The sequence below is a fragment of the Capricornis sumatraensis genome, chromosome 4 (assembly GCF_032405125.1).
Source record: "Capricornis sumatraensis isolate serow.1 chromosome 4, serow.2, whole genome shotgun sequence".
NCBI classification, from domain to species: domain Eukaryota; kingdom Metazoa; phylum Chordata; class Mammalia; order Artiodactyla; family Bovidae; genus Capricornis; species Capricornis sumatraensis.
This window is the reverse complement of record NC_091072.1, coordinates 62,710,593-62,735,239: the sequence shown is the minus strand read 5'-3', so window position 1 is coordinate 62,735,239 and position 24,647 is coordinate 62,710,593. Positions and strand designations below refer to the sequence as shown.

Here is a 24,647-nt window from a genome sequence, read left to right as displayed (position 1 = left end):
TATGAAAATATTAATACATTCTAAAGCTAACATGTCATATGACTTATTTTAAAATGTTTCATCTGGCTTTCCCTCTAAAAATCAAAAAAGAATACAAAGTAAAGAAAGCCAGCCAGTATTCTTTTGTAGTGCAAAGTCCCTTAGTTAAATAGAAGGTTACAAAGGAAAAAAGTATGTGTTCAATAGTGTTTTCAACTCACAGTCAGACTCCAATAGTTAAAAGGAGAATGTGGTTAGCTAATCAATGTGAATTCACAGAATAAACCAGCACATGTTAGATTTGCCACCATGGGATTATCATTCTGACCTCAGATTATTTTTAACTTAGAGTAGTCAATATTATTCTGCTGAAAGAATCTACCTTTGATAAGAAAAGATACAGATTTGCCACCTGTGATTACTATTTCTGCTACAGTCCCCCAAACTCAAAAAACTACTGTCAAATATAAAACATATTCTGGGGTAATGAAAGGGTCTTTAATGAAAATCTTATTTTGATACTACATAGAGGCAGTTCATGAGAGACTTAGTATGCTCACTATTCTTCAAAGCTCTCAGTACAAGTAATCACATGATATAGACTGAAGTTCTTTGAAACCCTGTCACATGATAAAGAGTAATGCTATTCACCATTTAAAATACGTTCAATCTCTTCTAGTCTTTTTAAAGCAGCAACTCTTTTCTTTTCAATTTCTTTGATTTCTTTTGTTGTTTTGTGGGGAATTTCTTTGTCTGTACTTTTTCCTAATTGTTTGCTAGCTTTAGATTGACTCTTATTGTCATTTGTTTTTATTATTTGGGTAGGTCTGGGCTCGCTTTTTATTTCTTTTACATTTTCAGTTGGAATTTTATCTCCTTCGACACCTGAAGTCTTACCAGCTGGGAATATAGGTTGTTCTACAAAACTAGATGAAGAAATTTTATCCCTGACTATATTCAAGTGGCGTTGAATATATTCTTCATGTGGTGCTAATGCCAATGTTTCAACCAGGCATCTTTCAGCTTTTAATAAGTCCTTCTCTTCAAAATAAACAACACAGAGATTGTGTTTTCCTTGCACATTGCTTGGATCCATCTCCAAAATCTTTTCAAAACACTTTTTTGCTCCACGTATATCTTTCTTTTGATTCATCAGGATGTCTCCCTTTAAAATGAGACCCTTGATATGATCAGGATAGTATTTGAGTAATTCTTCCAAGACTGGCAAAGCCATTAATTCCTTTGCAGTCTGAGAATACAGGAGAGCCAGATTAAACAAAGCACTTCTGAAGTCAGCTTGTAATTTTATGGCTTTCTTCATCCATATCTCTGCTTCAGAGTCCTTTTTGTCATCCATGGCAAGCATTCCCAAATTGAAATAACCATTAGCATCTTGTGGCTCTTCATTTATATAGCTTAAAAGTCGTTTTCTCGCTTCAGGTCTGAGTCTAACTTCTCCTAAGAATTTTTTTAAAAAGAAAAAAAAATTATATCATTAGCAAATGAGTAAGTCTGAGGTAAAAAATGGAGGTGCAAATATTTATCTAGATTATAAAAACATAGCATCAAAACAGGTAATGGACAGGGATGCCTGGTGTGCAGCAGTCCATGGGGTGGGTCACAAAGGGTCAGACACGACTGAGTGACTGAACTGAGCATCAAAACAACTAATTGATGTATCTAAATTAAAAAGCAGAAAGCAAAACCCTCAAAGTTTTCATAAGAAAGTGTGTTTGATGTACTGGACTGATAGCACATTACAAGTAGTAAGAGTTCCTCAAAAACTAAAAAAGGGTGAAATATTTCCTGATAAGTTTAGATTCTAACTGGGAGTTGAAGAAGAATAGAGAATTAAGAGGAAGGTGCATGGAATTTGAAAATAGAGACATATATTCAATCATGATTCTGTTAATATTATGACTTTACTCACTAAAATAATTACTTGTCTGGGTTAACCTATTGAGTCTTCTAAGAATTACATGAGATACATACAAACTGCTCAGCAAATAGTAACTATATTGGATAAACAAGATGTTTCATTCTTACTAAATTAGATATATTTTGTATGTTACTTAAAATTTTTTAGGAAATTTCAAATATAAAAAGAATATCATTATATCTAAAGCCTATAAATATAAATTAAGATTCAGGAAGCAAATATTTATTGAGATGATTTCTACTGCAAATAAGTACCAAAAAAATTTCAGCTTCTATAATGACACACCCCAGGGTTTAATTTTGTGTTAAATTATAGCTACCTTTACAAAAACATTAGTTTTCTAAATTAAGCTTTTATGAATGCCAGGCATAAAGATCTTTATCCTTTTATTTGATAACATGATGATTAAAGAAATCTGAAATAAATCAGTAGGCTTACGTTCTTGTCTTGGATTACTTACTAACCTAGACATATGACGTTAGGGTAGTTATTACATTTATTTGGTCCTCACTCTCTAATCTATAAAATAGATAACTGGTAAAAATAAACTCAAAGACTCTCTTTAACTATAAAATATGATTCTTACATTTTTTGCAAAAGTTTTATGAAAGTATTTAATAATTAATATAAAGATTTCTCCAAACATAAAAATTAAAAAAACCATAAATTATATATACTGCCTTCTGGAGCAGAACTAAAATTCTGATATATCAAAGATCCTCATTTATTGTGATGAAAAATTTGGTTTTGGTAATTTATATAAAATATAGGATATTATAATATCTGAGAAAATAGTAACACTGGGTATAACATGACATTGAAAATATTTGGACTTATAGATCAAGGGAAAACAGAATACTATTTTGTTTAAAACATATAATGCTCTTGACACCCTAGAAATAATTACTTAAAACTTTTTTTTTTTTTACAAATTCAGATTATTTGAATAGTATGATATTTATGCATAAGAAATATACTTCCAGGTATAAAGTGACAAAATAGATGAATAAAGTATTGCTTAATAGACTGTCTGAGAAGTCATTTTTAGCATATACCAGAGAAATTAACATTTAGAATGACACACATGCTAGGGTATATTACCTGAAAGGTTTACGTCAAGTATTTAAAATATTCTTCTTATAACTATTTATGCAGTTTTGATAAAAACCATCCATTCATAAAATGTTTGCTGGTGTAACATAATATATGATTTTATTATATTTCAAACTAGAGTATGTTTAAATATAGAGAAACTTTGAGAAAACATACCTGATTCTTGCATTAATATAGCAGAATTGAATAACGCTAGTTTATGCTTTGGATTTAGTTCTAAAGCATGATTGAAGTTTTTCAGCGCCTCATTTGGTTCCTTAAGTTCAATATGAACAATTGCTAAGTTGTACCAAAGATCTGCATTATTTCTGTCCAGCTCTAGGGCTTTAAGATATGCTTCTTTTGCTTTGATAGGTTTATTCATTTTTAGAAGCAATTCTCCTCTGTGGAAAAACACAAGTTTTACTTATACTATCATGTCAGTCTGTAGATACTATTTTCACAAGTTTTAAGCTTTTCCACATATTCACAGCTTTCGTTTTAATTTAGGTTCTTAAATTTTTTTTTCAAAAATAACTATCTGAAACTGTCCTTAAACCTATTCAGATTAATTTTGCACATTTGTTTGCTATGTTTTCAAATATTATTCAAGAAGGAAAAAACATGCCTGACTTTAGAGGGAAAGATATCGGGAGGTATCCAAGAAAGGGGAACAGAAAATATATCCTTTGACTATATCTTGAAAAACAGCAGACTAGTCTGCATAAGAAAAATGATAGCAACTAGAGTGGGAGATCAATTTGTCAGAAGATGAGTAGCATCTGGAGAAGGAAAATAAACATAGCAGTGATGGGGAAATTCCAGTATTCAGATCTTTGTTAGCAATGTCTAACTATACAAAAAGCAGAACATTTAAAATTGTTTACCCCTTATAATTATTTAGTTTTCTTCAATGAATTCTTAAAAGAAAGGTATTAAAAAGCTGATCTGGTAGCATGGAAGGGCAATACTGCCACCTGTAGTTACTTTTGAGGAACACATCTGGAAATGATAATCAGTCTGAAAATCATTCTAATAAGGTTATATCTTCTGTTACAGAACTTAAAAAGTCATTTTCACATATGTGCAAATCAATTTAAGTACTGATATAAGAATCAATTTTAATACTACTATTTCCTAAAATATTAGCATAGGCACGAAGTCAAATGAACTATTAATATTCAAACTTCCTAGAATAAGTGTTCAAAATATTATTTTTAAAATAAATGCAGAGATTATTAAGCAATCCTTTATAAGTTAACTTAAGACAGGTTTTATCTATTGATACAACCCCAGTAAAATGAGTGAATTTCAGCAAGTACTAGATAATGTTGAAGAAAGACAGCTTTCAGCTTATGAACAGATTTTATTTCAAAAACTTAAATTCTGAATGCATTTTCTATATAAACAATGTGATAAATTACAATTAGGTTTCTGGAGCAGGCTTCAAAACAAAGTTTAAAACAATTTTTTCTCAAGTATAACACAAATGATAACATTTACATGACAAAATATCTTAGATTCTGACACATTGCCAAATTTTTTGTTTTTTACTAACTGAAGTTTCTTTGTAATAAAAGCATAAATAACCAGTCAATTATTTTGATAGTTGGATATTATATAATTATTTCTTAATTATTTTATGTATAATGATTCCATAATTATACAATGATTTTCTTAATCTATATAATTAAGAAGTAATAACTTCTTGCAAAAATAACAATTATTTTGTTACAATTAAGAAGCACTTATAAAAGGTAAATTTTGGCTGTTTTAGGTAAAAACGAATTTGGTGTTGAGAAGCAAAAGAAACCAATGAGCTTTTTCTACCCTTCCTTTTGTATAAATAAACCTAAGTTTGCTGCTTTAAGTTATGGATTCTCTCTCTCTTTTAAAATATAAATTTATTTATTTTAATTGGAGGCTAATTACTTTACAATATTGTATTGGTTTTGCCATACATCAACATGAATCCGCCACGGGTGTACACGTGTTCCCCATCCTGAACCTCCCCCCCACCACCTCCCTCCGCATATCATCCCTCTGGGTCATCCCTCTTGTCAACTTAAAATAAATTAAATTTGCTAGTCTAAAACAAGCTATGTTTCTATGTTCTTGGTTGCCAACTAAGATTTACTAGAAGAAAAAAAAGCCAAATTACTGAAGATAGCCTAAATGTATATGCAGATGAAGCTTCCATCTTTTATAGTGAAAGCCTAAAGCGAACTATACCTGCTAATGTAAGCCTGCTTGAAGTCTGGCCTCATGCTTATTGCTTGTCGGTACAGCTGATCTGCTTCTTCCAGTCGGGACTCATTTGCTCGGATCAGGTTGGCCAGATTAATATAAACATTTAAATGGTTAGGTGCAATTCTGGCTGCGTATTTTTTACCAGGAATAATCTATTAATAAAAAAACAAACATTTTTATAAGTTGATATTTCAGTACCAGATAAAATCTGAAGTCCTAATGTCTTATTTAAAATTTACACAGAGGATAAAAAGCTAACTGCTATATTAAAACATAAAAATATGAAATAACCTGCAGTATTCACAAAAAATAAGTAAAATAATGCTTTGACGCAATGATGGATGCATTTTTTCATTCATGCTAATCTCAGTAGATTATCATTAGATTTTTGTATATGTGTTATTTTATAAGTCATATAAGTCAGAACTTCCAAAGGCTAGAGTCCCTTAGTATGCTGGAGTCAGACCAGGAACAGAACTCAGGTCTTTTTCCTCAGTCTAGTATATTTGTTATACCATGTCAGCTTTCAAGTTGTCAGCAAAATGTTTCCTGGTTGTGACAGTGGGGTAGTTAACTTTACTTCAGAGCTTTACTAATTCCTCACTTGTTTGCTGGAGTTAAGACATAAAATTATCAATTAACTCTAAAAGTCATTAGGTATAATATATGTGCACCCCAATTCTCAATGAATACAATAAATTATATCTGATAAAAATCCACTGAACACAATTTAACTTTAGAATCTTAGGACTGAAAGAATTCTTAATGTATCATGTGGTCTAAGTGTTTTTTAAAACATTTATCAAACTATCAAACTCAAAACTATCAACTCATTTCAATATTGCTACAGTATTAATACAAACTACTACTGAGAAAATTAGAGCCCAATGTAAACTATCTTTTCTGATTACACACAGCTAATAAAGGGCAGTGTCAGATTTTGTAACTTTGTCTTGTGACATCCAAGAAATCTTGTACTTGTGACATTATAGCAACTGACAGGCAAAGATATATATCCACTCATTTTATCACTTTGCTTTGTTCATTTATTTTTTGATAGGAGTTAATGTTTACTGCTTAATGTACATAAATAAAATTCTTTTCATTTAAAGTCATTTAAAGTCATAGATAACATAATAAAAAACTCATAATTTCATAGATTTAGTTTTCATGACTATGAACTTTTTAAATTAAGTGAGCTAGATAGGTAAATGCAATTTTTTATAAAACAGTAATAGATGGTTCACTGGACATCTTAATTTTAATCCAAATTAAAGATAAAGATTTTCCATCTGGAAATTCTATTCAATACAAACATCCAGCAGACATGACACAATAGGAATAATTTTTGACAACTTACTTGAGGCATCAGCGACTTAGCTGTCATATAAGATTCTTCAGCTTCTTTGGTTCTATTTAAATTTTTGTAAGTTCTTCCTACATTCATGTGGGCACCAATATCATCTAAAATAAAAAAAAATCATTTGTTGGCAGATACACTAACTAGTGTCCAGTGTAAATTACTTAGAAGACGTGTTTTGAGCAACAAACAACTAGGCAAAAAAATGCAAAAGCAGGCAATAGGTCCCGCTTTCTCCTTAAAGCTCTTCTAACACAACTTACTATTAATTATGAGCAAGGCTACGCTAGAAGACTATTATAAAGTACTGGAAGAACAGAAAATACACATATGACATGAAAAAAACTATCTGAATGGTTTCTGGAAGGGTTAAGAGACGAGACAGGAGAAATAAACGTAATGAAGGAATTTACGTTTTTTTTTTTCCTCTTCACTATATTTTACTGTCCTAATCTAAGGCTTACTTCTATTTCCTTAATCACATGGCTTTGGAATTCACTCAGAAAGTACGGCTCAACTCTAAAAGTGAAAAGGATCACCATGATTCCCACAATAATCTCAAGTATTATAAATTGCAAATATGCATCCATGGTGGGAAAGGGGCAAACAGACTGAAAAACTGAAACTTTTTAAAAATTTTTGTGAATATGGTTGGAGTGTAAGTTATCAGGATTCTATAGTATTATTTAAGATGCAGCAGCCCAGCTCCCTTAAATGATGATATATTACCATATAATTTAATTAAATCTTTTAAAAAGGTTGTGTTAATATCAGAATGTCAGGAACTTTTGTCTCATTTTGTGATACAGAAAACTGAGCCCTCAGCAAATTTGTTCAGAGACAGAAAAATATGCAATTCAAATTACAAAGATATGAGGGTTCATTGTACACTGGTTTCAAGATATACTTTCCAGTAAATATTTCAAAGGTTTGGAATAAAGATAGAAAGAAGGGAGATCTTAATTTAGACAAATTTTACTTAACATGAATCTCTAACAGACATGACAAGGTTTCAAATTATGATTACTACTTGCCTGTGACACCGATGATGATTTTGCATTTGTGGAATAGTTCTCTGCCTGCAACTCCCAGGACACATAGGGGCCAAGCATATATATCTTAGGCATTCCCCTAGGAGGAGAGTAACAGTCCTAAGATCTTGCTATATTATGTTTCAGGTTGGCAATTGTGTGCACTGCACAAAAGCTGTTAGATGCCATACAGCTTCAGTTAGAGAACTAAGGGACATGATTAGGGGAAAAAAGGTTGATTTTTTTTGTTTTTAGATACATTACTGAATCTCATGGGGCTTCAGTAGGGGGTCAAGTCAAAAAAAAAAAAAAAAAAGAAAAAAATGCTTCCCAATACTGGCTGCATTCAGAATACTTGTGTAGCTTTGAAAAATTCAGATATCTTATCCCACTCAGTTCTATCAGAACAGAATCTTCAAAAACAGGACTGCAAAAATGTTTTTTAAGTTTCAGAGGCAATTCTGATGTAGAGCGAAGGTTGAAATGCACCGCATTACCAAGAGTATACAGAGTTTTGCTCTTAAAAAGCTCTTTTAAAAAAATTTACTTTTTATTGAAGTATAATTGTATTACAATGTTGTGTTAATTACTGCTGTACAGCAAAGTGACTCAGTTACATATATATAAGCTTTCTTTTTCATATTCTTTTCCATTGTGGTTTATCACAGGATATTGAATATAGTTTCCTATGCTATACAGTAGGATCTTGTTTATCCAAGCTCTTTATTTTTTTTAAACATCAGATAAATCTATACCAATTACCCTAGAGATCAGAAAGCTACCCAGAAAAAACTAAAGAGTGTACAGAACCTGAAAAAATTAAGTATAAGTGAAAATTTAATCTAAGAAAAGAATAAACTGAAAGTTTAAGTAAATAAAAGTGCAATTAGGTCAACTAAGTATTTAATATATTACTGAAAGGAGCTCCAATTAATCTTAGAAAAGAAAGAATTTATCCATTAGGATGAAAGACAAGGTAAATTACTACACACTGGTCAGGTTCTTAGAATTATGGCAAGGAGATATCGATGGAGACTTCAGACACTCAGTAAGGCATCCTTACTTTCTCAAGGAACAAAGATAGCAATTAGATAGCTTTTAGCATCAAAAGAACTATATGACACATCTAAAAGGAAAAAATGAAAAAGCACAATTTTTAAAGCAAATTTCTTTGTAAGTTACAAAGTTTTAAGATTCCAGGAGGAAACAGTATTACTATTAAAGTAAATTTAAATTTGGAAAAAAAAAAAAGTAAGCAAGCAGACAAAATATAAAAATCAGTTACATTTGAATGACTAAGAAGCTACAGAGTTTCAAAAAACAACCTTGCTATTGTGAGTGCACTATCCAAACCAACAGCAGCATGAATCTAGCAGTCTGTCTTTAATTCAAGGTAAAGGAGGACTGGCAAATATCAGGCAACTCTGTGCCGAATAACTTTTCAGCCATCAACAGTAGAGCTACGTATTCTTGCACTGATAGCCTAGGCATCTGTGTTGCTTTCCCATTATCTCCTACGCACAGATTTGTCAATTTATTTAAAAAGATAAATTATAAACATCTAGAAACTTCTGAAAACTTAAAAAAACATTCCCTTCTTGATGGCATCAAATCTGAACTACAGGCCCATGATTGTTTTCTGATAATAAACAGTGTCAAAGATTTGCTGGAGTTAGACAAAAATGAAATTACTGATTTCAAGGCAAAAATAAACCATAGGGGAAATCTGGTGTTTCCTGAGAAAAATCTATTCTCATAACGTATTTATGGAAACTTTAATTCTATTTGCAAAAATTTTAGCTTGTGAATTGATTTTTTAAAAACACCTGTAACCATCAAAACAAACAAAAACCCATAATCAATTGTCTAACATGCACGTCGCCTGGTCAAAAACCACTCTGTAGTTTATATTCTTTTTCTGGCTAAGCAAGAAAAGCCTTCAGATTGAATGTCTTTTTTTTTTTTTCAGCTACTTTAAATGTTAAGAATCTCTACTCACTGTGATCCTACACTTCTCTAGGGTTTTAAATACTACCTACATGCTTGTTACTTCAAATCTTTATCTTTAATCCTGACCATTCATTCCCCTTATCTCCAAACTTACAGATCTGTCTCCATCTGTACATCTAATAGGGACAAAAAGACTTGATTTCCTCCTCTCCATGTTGTTTCACCTGTCAAATCTATCTATGAAGAACATAGCTGAAAAACACAGAATGAGCCAGAAGTCTTTGAATGCCAAATTCAATGTTTCTAAGATTATGCACTTTTTCATTGTAATAAATGAAATAAATACAATGAAAATACATTACAAATGAAATACAATAAATCACTGTAATAAATGATTTGCCTATTTTTCTAGCTCATTGCTTATTATTAATAGAAATAGCAACTTTGAGAGGATGGTAGGTAAGTCATACTAAAGGAGATAGGTTTAGTAAGTATCTCAAAAACAGCCAGAAGTGACAACTGAAAATGAGAGGAAAAATGATTTTAAACTAAACATCCATAATTACATCCACTGATAAAGAACTCACCTGTCAATGCAGGAGACACCAAAGACGTGGGTTTGATCCCTGGGTTGGGAAGACTCCCTGGAGGAAGGTATGGCAACCCACTCCAGTATTCTTGCCCAGAGAACTCTATGGACAGCGGAGCCTGGAGGGCTACAGTCCATGGGGTCACAAAGAGTTGGATATGAATGAAGCTAACTAGCACTCTAGCTGCTGCTGCTGCGTCGCTTCAGTCGTGTCTGACTCTGTGCGACCCCAAGGACGGCAGCCCACCAGGCTCCTCCTCCCTGGGAATCTCCAGGCAAGAACACTGGAGTGAGTTGCCATTTCCTTCTCCAATGCATGAAAGTGAAAAGTGAAACTGAAGTTGCTCAGTCGTGTCCGACTCTTAGCAACCACATGGACTGCAGCCTACCAGGCTCCTCCATCTATGGAAGTTTTCAGGCAAGAGTACTGGAGTGGGTTTCCATTGCCTTCTCCAACTTAGCAACAGCATGCAGCTCTAAACACAATTTCATTCAGTTTCAACAATACAATGAGATAGAAATTACTATGCAATTTAGGATAAGTCTGAAGGGGCCTAAATACCATCCTTAGTCTCGAAGTCCCTGCATGCCTGACATAAAGATGACTTTGCTTTTCTAAAAACTCCCAGAATGAACCTAAAAGGCTTTAGAAAGCAATGAATTAAAACTGCCAGAGTTAGTGACTGCTGGCTGTGTATACAACTGCGCTAGATGATGCAGTAGGTGTGAAGATGAGCCAAATGTTCACGCGATCCCTAGGGAGCTCCACAGTTCAAATGTAACACACATATTTTAAATGAATAAATATTTTAAATAAACATTTAAATACCAGATATCACAGGAAAGATATGAAAGTTGTAAGGAGTCTTGAAGATGAGAAACATTTGCTCTAATTGGAAAGACAGAAGGGTTTTTTTTTTCCCCTCTAATAAGATCACTGACTCGATGGACGTGAGTCTGAGTGAACTCCGGGAGTTGGTGATGGACAGGGAGACCTGGCGTGCTGTGATTCATGGGGTCGCAAAGAGTCGGGCACAACTGAGCGACTGAACTGAACTGAACTGAAGAGGAGAAGCCATGTGAGATGGGTTACAAGAGATGCATAGGATATGGTGGATGGTAGATCGGATGGAAAGGGAGAACAGAGGAATTCTAAGTTCAAACATGTTCTAGGTTCAACATGAACAAATGCAAAGAGGTGAGGAAGCCCACCACACATGCCCTGTATTTCAAGAAAAAACTAAACTGCATGAAAAGCCAGGGGAGATAAAATTGGAAAGACGGCCAGACCATCAGTTATATATTTCTACAACATTCTCTAACTAGAATTCAGCTTTGCCTTGGGGAAACTGGTAGTTTTTCCAAGTGATGACTGTGATCTTTTTATCTTTTGCAACACTGGGCCTGGAGTTAAGTGTCCTCCTAGATCCATACCACTTGCAGACCACTGCCACTCTTTAAAACCACTCCTTTCTGAATTTCAGGTCATTAAACTCTGTTAACCACTATCCCTCCTTATTGCAGTGACCAATTGCAAGCTTCTGGTTCCTTGTTATTCTCGCCTTCTCTCCAACATCATACAGTTGTCAAAACTCTTTCGTGGTTTCAAATCTATGTAAGGTGTATCTTCTAATACTTGCTTTGATATCCTTTTTTCCAATGATTTTCACCCCCATTCTCCTTTAACTAGTCAGTTCAATGGTCATAGTCTTGTCCAGCAGAAGCAAAGGGGGCCATGCACAGCACTCCCCACCACGCCAAGTATATTGAGAACTGTGTGTGTGTGGAAGTACTCTTTGGTTATCATGCTGAATGGAAAGTAATGAGTTTATTGGGTAGGTGGGGGCCATATTTGGTACATACCCTGCAATACAGACAGTTCTGCATGCTTGAAAAGCCAACAGCATTTCTACTGAAAACAAGCAATGCTCCAGCTAGATCCTCCTCAGAAACCAACAATTTCAGATCTATAAACCACTGATCTGATCATCTTCTCCTCATGTTTCACCCTCTCTCACATCTCTTCATAACCAGCTTAGACTATGTCTCAATATTCCCTTAACTCTTTGTTTAGTAACACATCTGACAAAATCCTAATCCTGTTTAACCAAATTCTCTGTGCCTGCCTATACTATATATAAAGTAGTGGGAGAAAAACATAACCACATCAACTGGTTAAAGTGGAGAGTGAAAAAGTTGGCTTAAAGCTCAACATTCAGAAAACGAAGATCATGGCATCTGGTCCCATCACTTCATGGGAAATAGATGGGGAAACAGTGGAAACAGTGTCAGACTTTATTTTGGGGGGCTCCAAAATCACTGCAGATGGTGACTGCAGCCATGAAATTAAAAGACGCTTACTCCTTGGAAGAAAAGATATGACCAACCTAGATAGCATATTCAAAAGCAGAGACATTACTTTGCCGACTAAGGTCCATCTAGTCAAGGCTATGGTTTTTCCTGTGGTCATGTATGGATGTGAGAGTTGGACTGTGAAGAAGGCTGAGTGCTGAAGAATTGATGCTGTTAAACTGTGGTGTTGGAGAAGACTCTTGAGCGTTCCTTGGACTGCAAGGAGATCCAACCAGTCCATTCTGAAGGAGATCAACCCTGGGATTTCTTTGGAAGGAATGATGCTGAAGCTGAAACTCCAGTACTTTGGCCACCTCATGTGAAGAGTTGACTCACTGGAAAAGACTCTGCAATACAGACAGTTCTGCATACTTGAAAAGCCAATCCCTTGATGCTGGGAGGGATTGGAGGCAGGAGGAGAAGGGGACGACAGAGGATGAGATGGCTGGATGGCATCACTGACTCGATGGACGTGAGTCTGAGTGAACTCTGGGAGTTGGTGATGGACAGGGAGGGCTGGCGTGCTGCGATTCATGGGGTCGCAAAGAGTCGGACACGACTGAGCAACTGAACTGAACCTCAAGAAGGGTGTTACAGCTGCTTGGCAATCACACTGCATTTGCCTAGTCTATATATTTTCCTAGATCTTTGTTTCTCAACATGTGATTCGTGGGCTAAGTATCACCTAGGAACTTATTAGAAATGGAGAACCTCAGGCCCTACTCTAAATCGCTATACACGAGAACATGCACCATTAGATCTCCAGGTGACTCACACACACAATAAAGTTTCTGAAGCCATGTCCTAGATGACTACTTCAGACTCTCTCCTGGTCTTAGATCTCCAGAACGTCCTCTCCCTTCCCCACACTCTACTGTTGATTCTGCTTTCTATGTCACTGAGAAAACAAGCAAACAAAGAATAACTTTCAGAAGTTATTTGTCTATTATTCACCTGCCTATCTGTATCCGTGTTTCTGTACTCTGCTTTCCCTTTTACTATATGGTAACTACTGGTTCAGCTGACTGAAATCCTCATCCTGAGTACCAGATCCTAATTATCTATTCTCATCTATTCAAGAACACTGATCCTTTACTCCGTTCCCCAACCTTGAATTACTACTTTGCCGAGCTTCAATGCACTAGTCACATACATGCCTTGTTTCTTTCATCTTTAAAACCAAAACCAAAAAAAAACCCAAAAAAACAAAAAACCCCAGCATCCTACTACCCTCTCTTGACCCCATACTCAATACCAACATTTCTTATCAGTTTTTAACATCAACTGTCTCCAGTTCTTCTTCTACTCTAATAGGCCTTTGTATCTATCACTCCACCAAAATTGCTCATCAGTGCCATCCAACAAATCTGTTTTTAAAACATCCCTAAATGTCTGATATAAATAGCTCTAACATATAACCCAGTTCAAAAAATAAGCCAGCACCAAACATTATAGTATTCAAGTCAGTTGGAATAAAGCTTGAAAATAAACTCCACCTACTTTCTACAAATATAATCAAATTTTCAAAAAGAAAACAAACTATTAACAACAGCTTTATTAATCAATAATGCTTACCTGGCTGAACATGCGTAGCCTGTAAGAAATATTTCAAAGCTCTCTCAAAGTTTTTTTCATTTTCCAGAGCATGACCCACATTATTCCATAATTTGGCATTATTTTTATTTACCTTAAATACAGAAGTACAGATAGAAATTAGTTAAATTTTAAAAAATGAGTCTAATTAACACAGGTTTTGTTTGGTATACTATTAGGAAAGGAGTACTCCACAGAAATGTCTATGAATGGATGAAGGTAGTTCAAAAGTACAAACTTCTGAGTTATAAGTAAGGTCTAAGGATGCAAATATATAGAACAGGGAATACAGTTAACAGTACTATATTGCATGTTTGAAAATTGATAAGAAAGTAGATTTTAAAAGTTCTCATCACAGGAAAAAAAGGTAACTCAATGAAGTGATGGATGTTAATTTATTCTGGTAAATGTTATATACATATATATCTAAAAATAACTATATTATACACTTTAAAGTTAAGATGAAGTTATATGTCAATTATATCCCCAAAAAACTGGGAGTCATTCAGATTTCTTTCAGAAAAAAAAAGAGTGCAGGTACGTGTGTGTGTATATGCATATGTATAACTCCATATATATAACTCCAATTAACACAGATAACTGTCTGATATATTATTAGGAATAGAGTGTCCTATGGAGATGAAGAAGGGGTGAAAATGAAATCTGCTTCATGAAATTTAACCTCTCCTCCCTTTCAACATCAACATGCTAAAACTTCAGTTCATCTATTTTATATATTAAAATTTTACTTCATCAAAGCATAGAGTTGTTTGAAAATTCCAGCTCTATTATTTATAGTCTTTTGGGAAAGAAGGAATTTGCATGAGAGAATATGTTTAAACACTGTACTGATGACTTATTTTGAGGCTTGACATAAAGCTATTTATGCAATCTATTAGAGTAATGGGAACTGTGCAGAGTACAGAAACAGCCAAAAAGGAAGTTAAGAGTTTTAAAGATTTGAAGAAAAGGAGCAACTGAAAAAAATCTTTGCTTATAAATTTTACAGAAAACAAATCATATGATTTTTAAAAAGAACTTTTCTCACTTATATTGTCCATTCCATAGAGATGCACCATCCCTCCTTTCTGCCAGTTCCTATCTTTCCTATAGTTTTATAACCATTGGCTATCCTCAGTATGACAGGGTGCCATTTTCTGCCATGTATTTTATTTCATTGAATCTAAGATGCCACCAGTTACAAGGCTCATAGTTATCTTATATATCATTAAGAAACAAAAAAGGTCACTAATTGTAAGATGCCTTTCACTGTAAGATTTATTCTGATTTCAGACATGTTAAAAGGTTAAAAAAAAAAGTACACCTTAAGAACAAATGAAACAAAGTATTCACATTTAAACATTTTATCATTTCAGTGTCTAACAACTGTATAGCATTTGGGGAATTATTCATATATGCTCCAGACATACAACTAAATACTATTCAGAGCACTGGTTATGGTATAATTATACAAGGAACAAATTATTTTTACTAATTTTTTGGTGAAGTATTTAACATTGAGAATTAATTGTCAAGTTAAAAGTAAAGTTAGAACACTGTAGCAGAAATGGCAATAAGAAATAATTGGTGATATATTTTGAATAACATTTTACCTTCAAGGCTGACATAAACAGCGTATATTCAGACTCCCAATCCCAATTCCTGTGCAGTGTTTTTAAGGCATGAGTGAATATCACCAAAGATAGACAAACCCAGGATAACTTTTTAAACACACTGTTTAAGGAAGAAAAAACAGAACGAAAAAACATTGTCTTCATCACCAAAAAGAGGTAAGAAATATGTTAAATATCTCTAAATGTTGTGTTTGAATTTACTCTAAAGACTAGGGACTGTTCTAATAATCATCCAGCTTGAGAGAGAATAACACCAAAAAAATTAAATATTATAAACACTACTGTATAAAGTTCAATGACAAAAAACTGATAAACCAGATTTTTAATTGTGACTTCTTAAGAGTTCTTTTGTATCATTACCTATAACCTGAATACTCTTAGTTGTGTTTATAAAGGGTCAATCTCATCCCTGGCTATATTTAAAAACATTACTGCTTACAATATACACCACAGGTTATCATGATATTCTTCGAGGAATCTTACTCTTCTGTGTGTGTGTGGCTGTGCTGGGTCTTCGTTGCTGCGTACAGCTTTCTTTAGTTGTGGTGTGCAGGCTTCTCAATGCGGTGGCTATTCTTGCTGCAGAGCATGGACTCTAGGGCATGTGGGCTCAAAAGTTGTGGTGCACGGGCTTAGCTGCCCTATGCATGTGGGATCTTAGTTTCTGAACCAGAGACTGAATGTGTCCCCTGCATTGGCTGAGGGATTCTTAACCAGTAGACCACCAGGGAAGTCCCAGAATTTTACATTTTAAAAAGCTAGAACTATTCATTAAAAGTCATAGTAGAGTTAACCCTTTATAAAATAGAGGCAAATTACTTACATAGCTTTAGGTTAATCACTTGGGACACAATTTGTCACTTATAAAATGATTGTTATACTTCAATAATCACTATGATCTTATTTGGTATTAGTAGTATTAATGTTCTTTGAGCTTTTGCTTTTTGCCTCAGTTACAGAGTTCTGTTTCTTTCATTTTGATAGATCCACTTAACCAGGATAAGAGTGCATGGATCAGAAGGACCATGGACATGAGAGATAGTCAGATATAAATTTAAATCAAGACTCTGCTGTTTACTAGCTGTGTGGTCTTGTGTAATTCAGGTAACTAATATGAGCTTCAATTTTCAAATGTGCCAAATGAAGTTAAGGGATGTCTAGATTAAACGAGAAAACACATCTACATAGTGTATTACAGAGCTGGCACACGGGAGGCACTACAAGATTGGCAGTGATTATAACTGGATACATCTATGAGAAAGTTTAGAGTGAAAACTGTAGTAATGGATGAGATCGTTAGGGAGAACATGCAATGTGAGAAAAACAGCTATTTGTAAAACTCTGAGAAATAAAAAACATTTAAAGAGCTGGTACAACAGGAACAATCTGAAAAGAGGTTGAGGAGAAATGAGCACAGGTGGTGGAGAGTCAGGACAGAGACTTTTACAGCTGCCAGGAAATACACTTTAAACCAAGCACTGATCAGATTTACCCACCAGACTCAATGTGTTACACGACAGTAAAGTGATGACGACAGAAGTCAATTCTGTGGGTTAAAAGGGGACGGGAAAGTAAGGAAAAAGAAACAGTGACTATTTTTTCTATATACAGTCAGTGATTATTCTGTTCCTTAGCAGTGAGTTTAAGGCAACTAGAACATGGTGGTTTCTATGAAGCAAGAAATTGCATATTGCTTTCTATATGCACTTTACATGTATTAATCCAATATGACTCATTTAAGAAGACTGTATCTTAGTTCATTACATATGAAAGCAGCAATGATCATTTGAAACTTTAGTCTTAATAATGTTCTTTGTAGCATCTGCATCTGAATGAAAATCTCTTATGTGTTAGACTGTAAAATAAAATTATAGAAATATGAGGAAAAACATAGATAAGGTAGGAGTTAGTGAGCTAAGACGACTCTCAATGTGAAAAACAAAAAGGTATAAAAAGATAACATAAAAATAGAATAAACATTTTAAACACTTAAATGTATCATACTAAATTCTACAGTTAGTAAGCATTAAATGCACTAACATTTTAATTCACCTTTTGTTTGATATTTTCTGCCATCCATGGGCTACCAAAATACAGAACCCCATGCTAGGAACATATAGTACTCGCTCAGCAACAACAAATCCAACTGGGAAAAAAAGATTTGATGCAGGAATAAATGGTAATGCCATTAAACAAAGCGCCTACAAAGAGAAAAAAGATAATTTATTAAATTAAATAATATACACACATCAACAGTCAAATCCAAATATTTAATCATTTAATCTGGATAATGTACTGGCGGATCAATTTTAATAACACTATAAAGAATACTGATTTAAACATAAAGGAAACGTAAGGATGGTAACAATAAACATGAGGATGTATGTCAGCAAGGTGAGATGAAGTCTTCCCAAATACTAGAGCTTACACCTCAGCCTCATCAGATAAAAAAAGTATGGCAAAACCAATACAGTATTGTGAAGCAAAATAAAGTAAAAATAAAAATTAAAAACAAAACAAAAAAATCTAAAAAAAATTAGTAATTTTTACATATCTAACTAATGTGCACAGAGTCATACACATGTGACTGAGCAATTAACATTTTATGTAACTTATGTGCCCGTGGTAAAAATAAACTGACAGGAAAAGATATTAGTACTACTACTATGTGTAAGGTATACTGGAAATTGATAAGCTATATTTCAGACAAGACAGTAGACTACTTCTACATGTTACTTCAGTGTTGCTCTGCATAGTATTCTGATGGGTCACATACATTTAACAGACAGTATACGTATAAAAATAAAACTGGCCCCTTTAAATAAAGTCATTTATTCCTTAAGAATTTCTAAATTTCCAACACTGTGTACTGTGTTAGAAATAAACATCACAAAATGCTTAGACGTTTCTGCAATTTTGAAAATGGGATGGCATATGGTTTCCAGATTACAGTCATTACAAAAGATAAGACAAACTAACTAGCACACAAATAACTTATGGAAAGAAATAAGCTGGTTGTCAGTAGGATATCTGTTTCCATGGACATCTGCTTCCATATTCTGTTACTCTGATTTGTTTTATAGTACCTTGTGCAATAAACACATTGTTTTTTCAATTTCAGAAGTCTGAGAGCCTTCTAACAGTTTGAGAGGAAGCAATGCTTTTTATTATACTTTACTACTGAAAATCGATGTAGAGCTGTAAATAGTGAAAAGAATACTTTATGAATCACAAATTAATAATTTGTAATGATCCAACACTGAATCTGAAGAAAAGCACTACCATCAAACTGCTCACTATTATCAATTTATAAGTCTGAAATTTTAATGCTTTCTTTTTAGTCAAAAAGGTAAAACATTAAGCGTGCATAATTCACTTTCCACTTCCCAGAAATGTTTGACAAAAACAACCAGGTAGCTGTGAAACAGAGGTTGTTCCTAAATACACGATCCTCTTTAAAAAAAATTCCCTGTTAATTGATGGATGCCCTAAGGCAATTTCATTTGAAAGAATAAAAAGTGTTAAATTTATCCAAAGAGGCATCATGGATTGATGGATAAGTTACACAAAAAAAGAAAAGCCATCTCTCAAAAAAAAACTATTGATTCTTCAATAAGAAATGTCTCAATGATTAACCTACTCAGATGTTCTAATACACTGTTAATGTATGCCAACCAAGTTAACTATAATGCAACATCTTCTCAGAGAGTGGAAAGTGAAGAGTTCTGGAGGCAAATCTGTTTCACTTTTTATAATAAGGTAAACTACTCCAGTCACCTTGTGACTCCATTTTTTAAAATAAATAAACAGGATTATTAACTACTTACACTATTGAGATAAACATGACATCTTATTTATTAAGTGCTTAACATACCTGGTGCTTGGTAGATATTCCTTTGGTCTACTTACCTCTTTCAGATATCTTCAAATAATATTACCATTAAAAACAGTATGTTTAGTTTTATACATACATATTAATTCATTTTCAGACTATTGTCTATTATAGATTATTACAAGCTACTGAATATAGTTTTCTATTTTTTATGTATAGTATCAATAGTTTGTATCTGTTAACCCTATACTCCTAATTTATCTCACTTCTTTCCCTTTCCCTTTTTTACATTGCTAAATTGCTAAGAGTCCTGTCCAACTCTTTCGTGACCCCATGGACTGTAGCCTGCCAGGCTCTGTCTACTGGATTTCCCAGGCAAGAATACTGGAGTGGGTTACCATTTCCTACTCCAGGGGATCTTCCTGACCCAGGGCTCAAATATGCGTCTCCTGGGTGTTGCACTGGCAGAGAGATTCTTTACCACTAAGACATCAAGGAAGACCCTTCTCCTCTGGTAGCTAAGTTTGTTTTCTACAAAACTAACACAGTATTATAAATTGACTCTATTTTAATTTCAAAAAATTTAAGAGTATGTTTAGGACTATATTTAAAGCAGTTATACCTAAAGTCATAAGGGTTCCTTTTTTATACATATACAATATAATGTTATTAATTAATGTAAATCTATGTTAACTTCATTGGCAAGATCCTTTCTATTTTTTATTCAGTTTGCACCATACAAATTATTTTATTTGCCAAAATTTTATATTTAACTACTCTTCATTTTGCTTTTTAGTAGAAACTCACTTTTGGATGTATTCTACCATGTATGTGCTTCATTTTTATTTTTGTGAGCTGCAAAGCACTATTAGACAAAGTCCCAAAGCAAAAATAAATCTGTATCATCATAAATTCATGATCAACTTCAAATTAAATCCTTAACACTGCTCAAGATTCTCGGTTTCTTTGGTAGGCTCACTCTCACTCTCTTTTACTATTTTCAATCTTGACTATTTTTCTCAAATTTCTGACCTATGTCACTTTTAGGAGGTGACTACACTACCAAACTTTCAGAAAAAACAAAAGCGATAAAACAAGAATTTCTTTAATTCTCTGCTACTAAACCTATTAACATCTACATTCATGACCATTTCCATCCTTCCTATAACCTAAGCAGTGTTTCCATCTATCTGAGGCCAAACCTGAGCTCTATACCTCTAATCTTACTATCAATCAGCTTTTCTTTCATTTACCTAATCACTTTCTTATATCAACTTTCTATGCTAAAAATGTTCTTGCCTTTCCAACCTTAAAAATCTTCTCCTTTGAAAATATTATCTTTAAATTATCTTAACCATTCATTATGACCCTTAGGTATAAAACAAGTTCCCATATTCTTAGGGAAAGATTTTTGTGGACATGGATTACAAGCAGTCGGTTGTAACCTCACTTAACGTTTCAACTCAAAAAGCATGTTTTTGTATGCAAACCCATTAGTGATATCTCTGTGTATAAAGGTCAGCCAACTGAGTACTCCAATAAACGTGATTCTAAATGCCAACCAAGCAAGTCTTCCCCCCAATATCAACCCACTTTAGCCTCAAAAGGTCCATCAATTCCAGGTCTCTATGCTTCCCTCAAGCCCTGATCCCCCAATAAAAGCTCAGTTGCTTTGTTATACTTGAAGCCATTGCCTGACTGGCTATCTTCTCTAAATTAGACCTTGTCTCCTTCTTTGAAATATTCAGTTAAATCATTCCTAAAGGTTACCTACATTAGCAATCTTCCCTTCCTCATCTTCTAATCAAATCACTCTACAGATAAAAATTTAAGTAACTACATAAAAGAAATCAAATTCAACTGATCTCATTCACTACTTGACAGCAACTGTTGGTGTTAACCATTCTTTCCAGAAATGTTTTCCTACCTTTCTGTCCATTTGGTCTATTTCCTATTTGGTACTCTTGCCTGGAAAATCCCATGGATGGAGGAGCCTGCTAGGCTGCAGTCCATGGTGTCGCCAAGAGTTGGACATGACTGCGTGACTTCACTTTCCCTTTTCACCTTCATGCATTGGAGAAGGAAATGGCAACCCACTCCAGTGTTCTTGCCTGGAGAATCCCAGGGACGGGGGAGCCTGGTGGGCTGCCGTCTATGGGGTTGCAGAGTCAGACACGAGCAGCAGCAGCTATTTGGTTTATTTTCCTTTACACAATACCTAAATATGGAAGCTTTTCAAGAGTGACTGAGATATAGCCTTCTTCTCTATTCAGCCTCTTCAACTATATATTGAAGGAAAATTAAGAACAAATAGTCTAAGGCATGCATTATGTGTATGAATTAACTTCTATGCATCTAGAATGGTGATAGCTAGTTACCACCTCTAAGAGATGTAACAAAATCCCAGTTGAGAAAGGCTGCTCTATAACCTCTCCAAAGGCTGTCTTCTTTACATCTTGCTTTCAATTACTATCTCTATGGCAACTGTCAAATTACTCTGTGGCAATTTATCAAATTTTTATGTGTATCTCACGCTTTGCCACAGAACTCCAGGCACAAAGCGCCATTCAAAATCTCCGTTAGAAAATTTCAAAGACACCTCAAACTCAACAGGTCCAGATACTAGTAAATATGATCTTTCTTCAAACCCTATATTCTTTTAAATTTCTCTAGAATGTGAGTTCTTTGGTAATGAGGGCCCTGTATTTCTTTTTACTATCATATACTCAGTGGCTAAAATGCTACCTGATACATAGGCTACAAACCAAAATCTTTATTGAATGAATAAATGAATCTAGTGGCTGCAGCCAGAATACACTTGCCAAGTATTAAAGGCACTTTCTGGCATACAGTAGAATCTTAAGAAAATGTTCAAGATGATTATTTTCTTCCATAATTTAAAGAGGCAACACAATTATTATGAGTAAGAAGTGAGGGCAGAGCTAAGAGAACTGGAAACAGATCCCATAAAAACAAAAAAGACTTAATAATCAGAATTCTCTGGACACAGTAAGAAATACCTTAGGGAGCAATGAAAGTTTTGCAAATGAAAAATAAAGAGCTATGCATTTCTAGGGGCTTATCTTACATGATCCTCTTTCCTGTGCCAAGAAAACAAAGAAGTATACATTATACTGAATAATTCATTTCTTTAAAAGGGTGTATAACCTAGTGGGGTAAAGGAAAGAAATATAAAAAAATAATGCTAAAAAGGATGCTCCATGATTTCAGAGTCCCCATCAAATTAGGGAAATTCATAATCACTCTTTGTGTCACATGCTGAATGTGCAGCATTAATTAAATTCTGACATAAAATTATAGGATAGCCTAAAATAAGTTCATAAATTAGGATGACATGAATAAAGACAGATAGCAGTTTTTCAAAGATGCTTCTGAAAAACCAAAGGCACTCAATTAATAAACTAATCCTGTATTTAGTATTATCTGAAAATTTAAGAAACTTTCTTACCATTAAAACAGTCTTGGAGGAATTACTAGGATATCTGAGACTAAATACTCCCAAAGCTCCCAAAAAGCAGAAAAAAATAAATGTGGCAAGATTTCGAACATCTAGAAATGACTCTATCAGTGGTATTGTTCCCATGGTCCAATCACAGCAGAGCTCTGAAGGATTTAATAGAAGCCAAGCATTCACAGGAAGCAGGTAGTTAAAAGTTAGCTGCCTTGTAGGAGTTGGGCTTACAGCAGCTGGGTTATCAAACCTGTATAGAGAATGAAAAAAAAATTACTGAAATTAAAACACTTTAAACACAAAGTTAATATATAAAAGATACAAATACTGAACAATAATAAAAACAGCATTTTACATGCAATCTTGTTAAAGACATAAACTTTTTATGGATACCTTAGATTCTTGCCTGAGTTCAAATTTCTTTATGAAATGTCTAATTAAGAGGTATGATATTTATGAAGAACTATTTGAGGGGCAGGCAGGTTACCTATTTCTAGTTTATTATGAGAATGATTCAGACAGGTATTCTATAATATTATGACATGCTGCAGAAATGCTTTTATTAAATTATGGCTTTCTGCTTCAACATCATAAGAAATGTTTTGTATGATTCATTGTTGTATGTGTTGTATGAATGCTTCTGAGAACACTAATTAATGTTTTCCTTTAAAAGGTGTTTCTTTCATCACCAAATGCTAATGAAAATTGTTTTCTAGAAAGAATTACTATGTTTTCTCTTGTCACAAACAGAGAAAACTAAATCACCTATGAGCTTTTTCTTTTTGACTTCTACAGAGCTCAAAACCAAATTCTGGTACAGAGCAGTAACTGCACAGCCCTATGGAACATTTTATTTGTGCTCTACTTAATACAAACTTATATCCTAGTTTATATAGGCCGTGATGTATTATTAGTCTGTTTACCGCAAACTAAGTCATATCATTTTTTAAAAGTACATTTAAATTAATCATTTCAGATTTTTAATTCTTTACACTATGTTTTAAATTGTATTAAGATATCTAAATTGTGTTAACATACAGTTGTTTAAATCTTCCCTGGTGGCTCAGCTGGTAAAGAATCCGCCTGCAAGGTAGGTCCAATCCCTGGGTCAGGAAGATCCCCTGGAGAAGGGACTGACCACCCACTCCCGAATTCTTGCCTGAATTCCATGGACAGAAGGAGCCTGTGAGCTATAGCCCATGGGGTCACAAAGAGTTGGACACGCCTGAGTATTTCCTTCCTCTAACATAGTTGCTTAAAAACCCAATTCTTATTTTAAAATGAGTAAGTCAAGGAAAAATCAATATCACTAATTTGACTTGGTCTGCTTAAAAATATCAACTGGTGAGAAAAATGAATTATTATTTGAACAAGTAATATTTTCTAAATTGTCATGCTGTGCTAAGTCAGTTCAGTCGTGTCCTACTCTTTGCAACCCTGTGGACTGTAGCCCTCCAGGCTCCTCTGTCCTTGGGATTCTCCAGGCAAGAATACTGGAATGGGTAGCCAATCCCTTCTGCAAAACTTTCATACTTCAATATATGCATGTATGAAAAATACTAATTCTTGAAAGT

General features: G+C 34.0%; 1 protein-coding gene across 1 annotated transcript in view; it reads right to left on the bottom strand.

Annotated features, from left to right (window-relative positions):
• Nucleotides 1–328: 328 nt before the first annotated feature.
• Nucleotides 329–24,647, bottom strand: part of TMTC3 (transmembrane O-mannosyltransferase targeting cadherins 3) — a 45,391-nt gene continuing 21,072 nt past the window's right edge. Inside the window, exons 7-14 of the mRNA XM_068970341.1 lie at nucleotides 23,071–23,323; nucleotides 17,822–17,970; nucleotides 15,749–15,869; nucleotides 14,118–14,229; nucleotides 6,621–6,724; nucleotides 5,243–5,412; nucleotides 3,188–3,414; nucleotides 329–1,437 (exon numbers count right to left, since the gene is read on the bottom strand). Coding sequence (XP_068826442.1) covers nucleotides 623–1,437; nucleotides 3,188–3,414; nucleotides 5,243–5,412; nucleotides 6,621–6,724; nucleotides 14,118–14,229; nucleotides 15,749–15,869; nucleotides 17,822–17,970; nucleotides 23,071–23,323 — 1,951 coding nt within the window. The 3' untranslated portion in view covers nucleotides 329–622. The remainder of the gene's footprint in view (nucleotides 1,438–3,187; nucleotides 3,415–5,242; nucleotides 5,413–6,620; nucleotides 6,725–14,117; nucleotides 14,230–15,748; nucleotides 15,870–17,821; nucleotides 17,971–23,070; nucleotides 23,324–24,647) is intronic.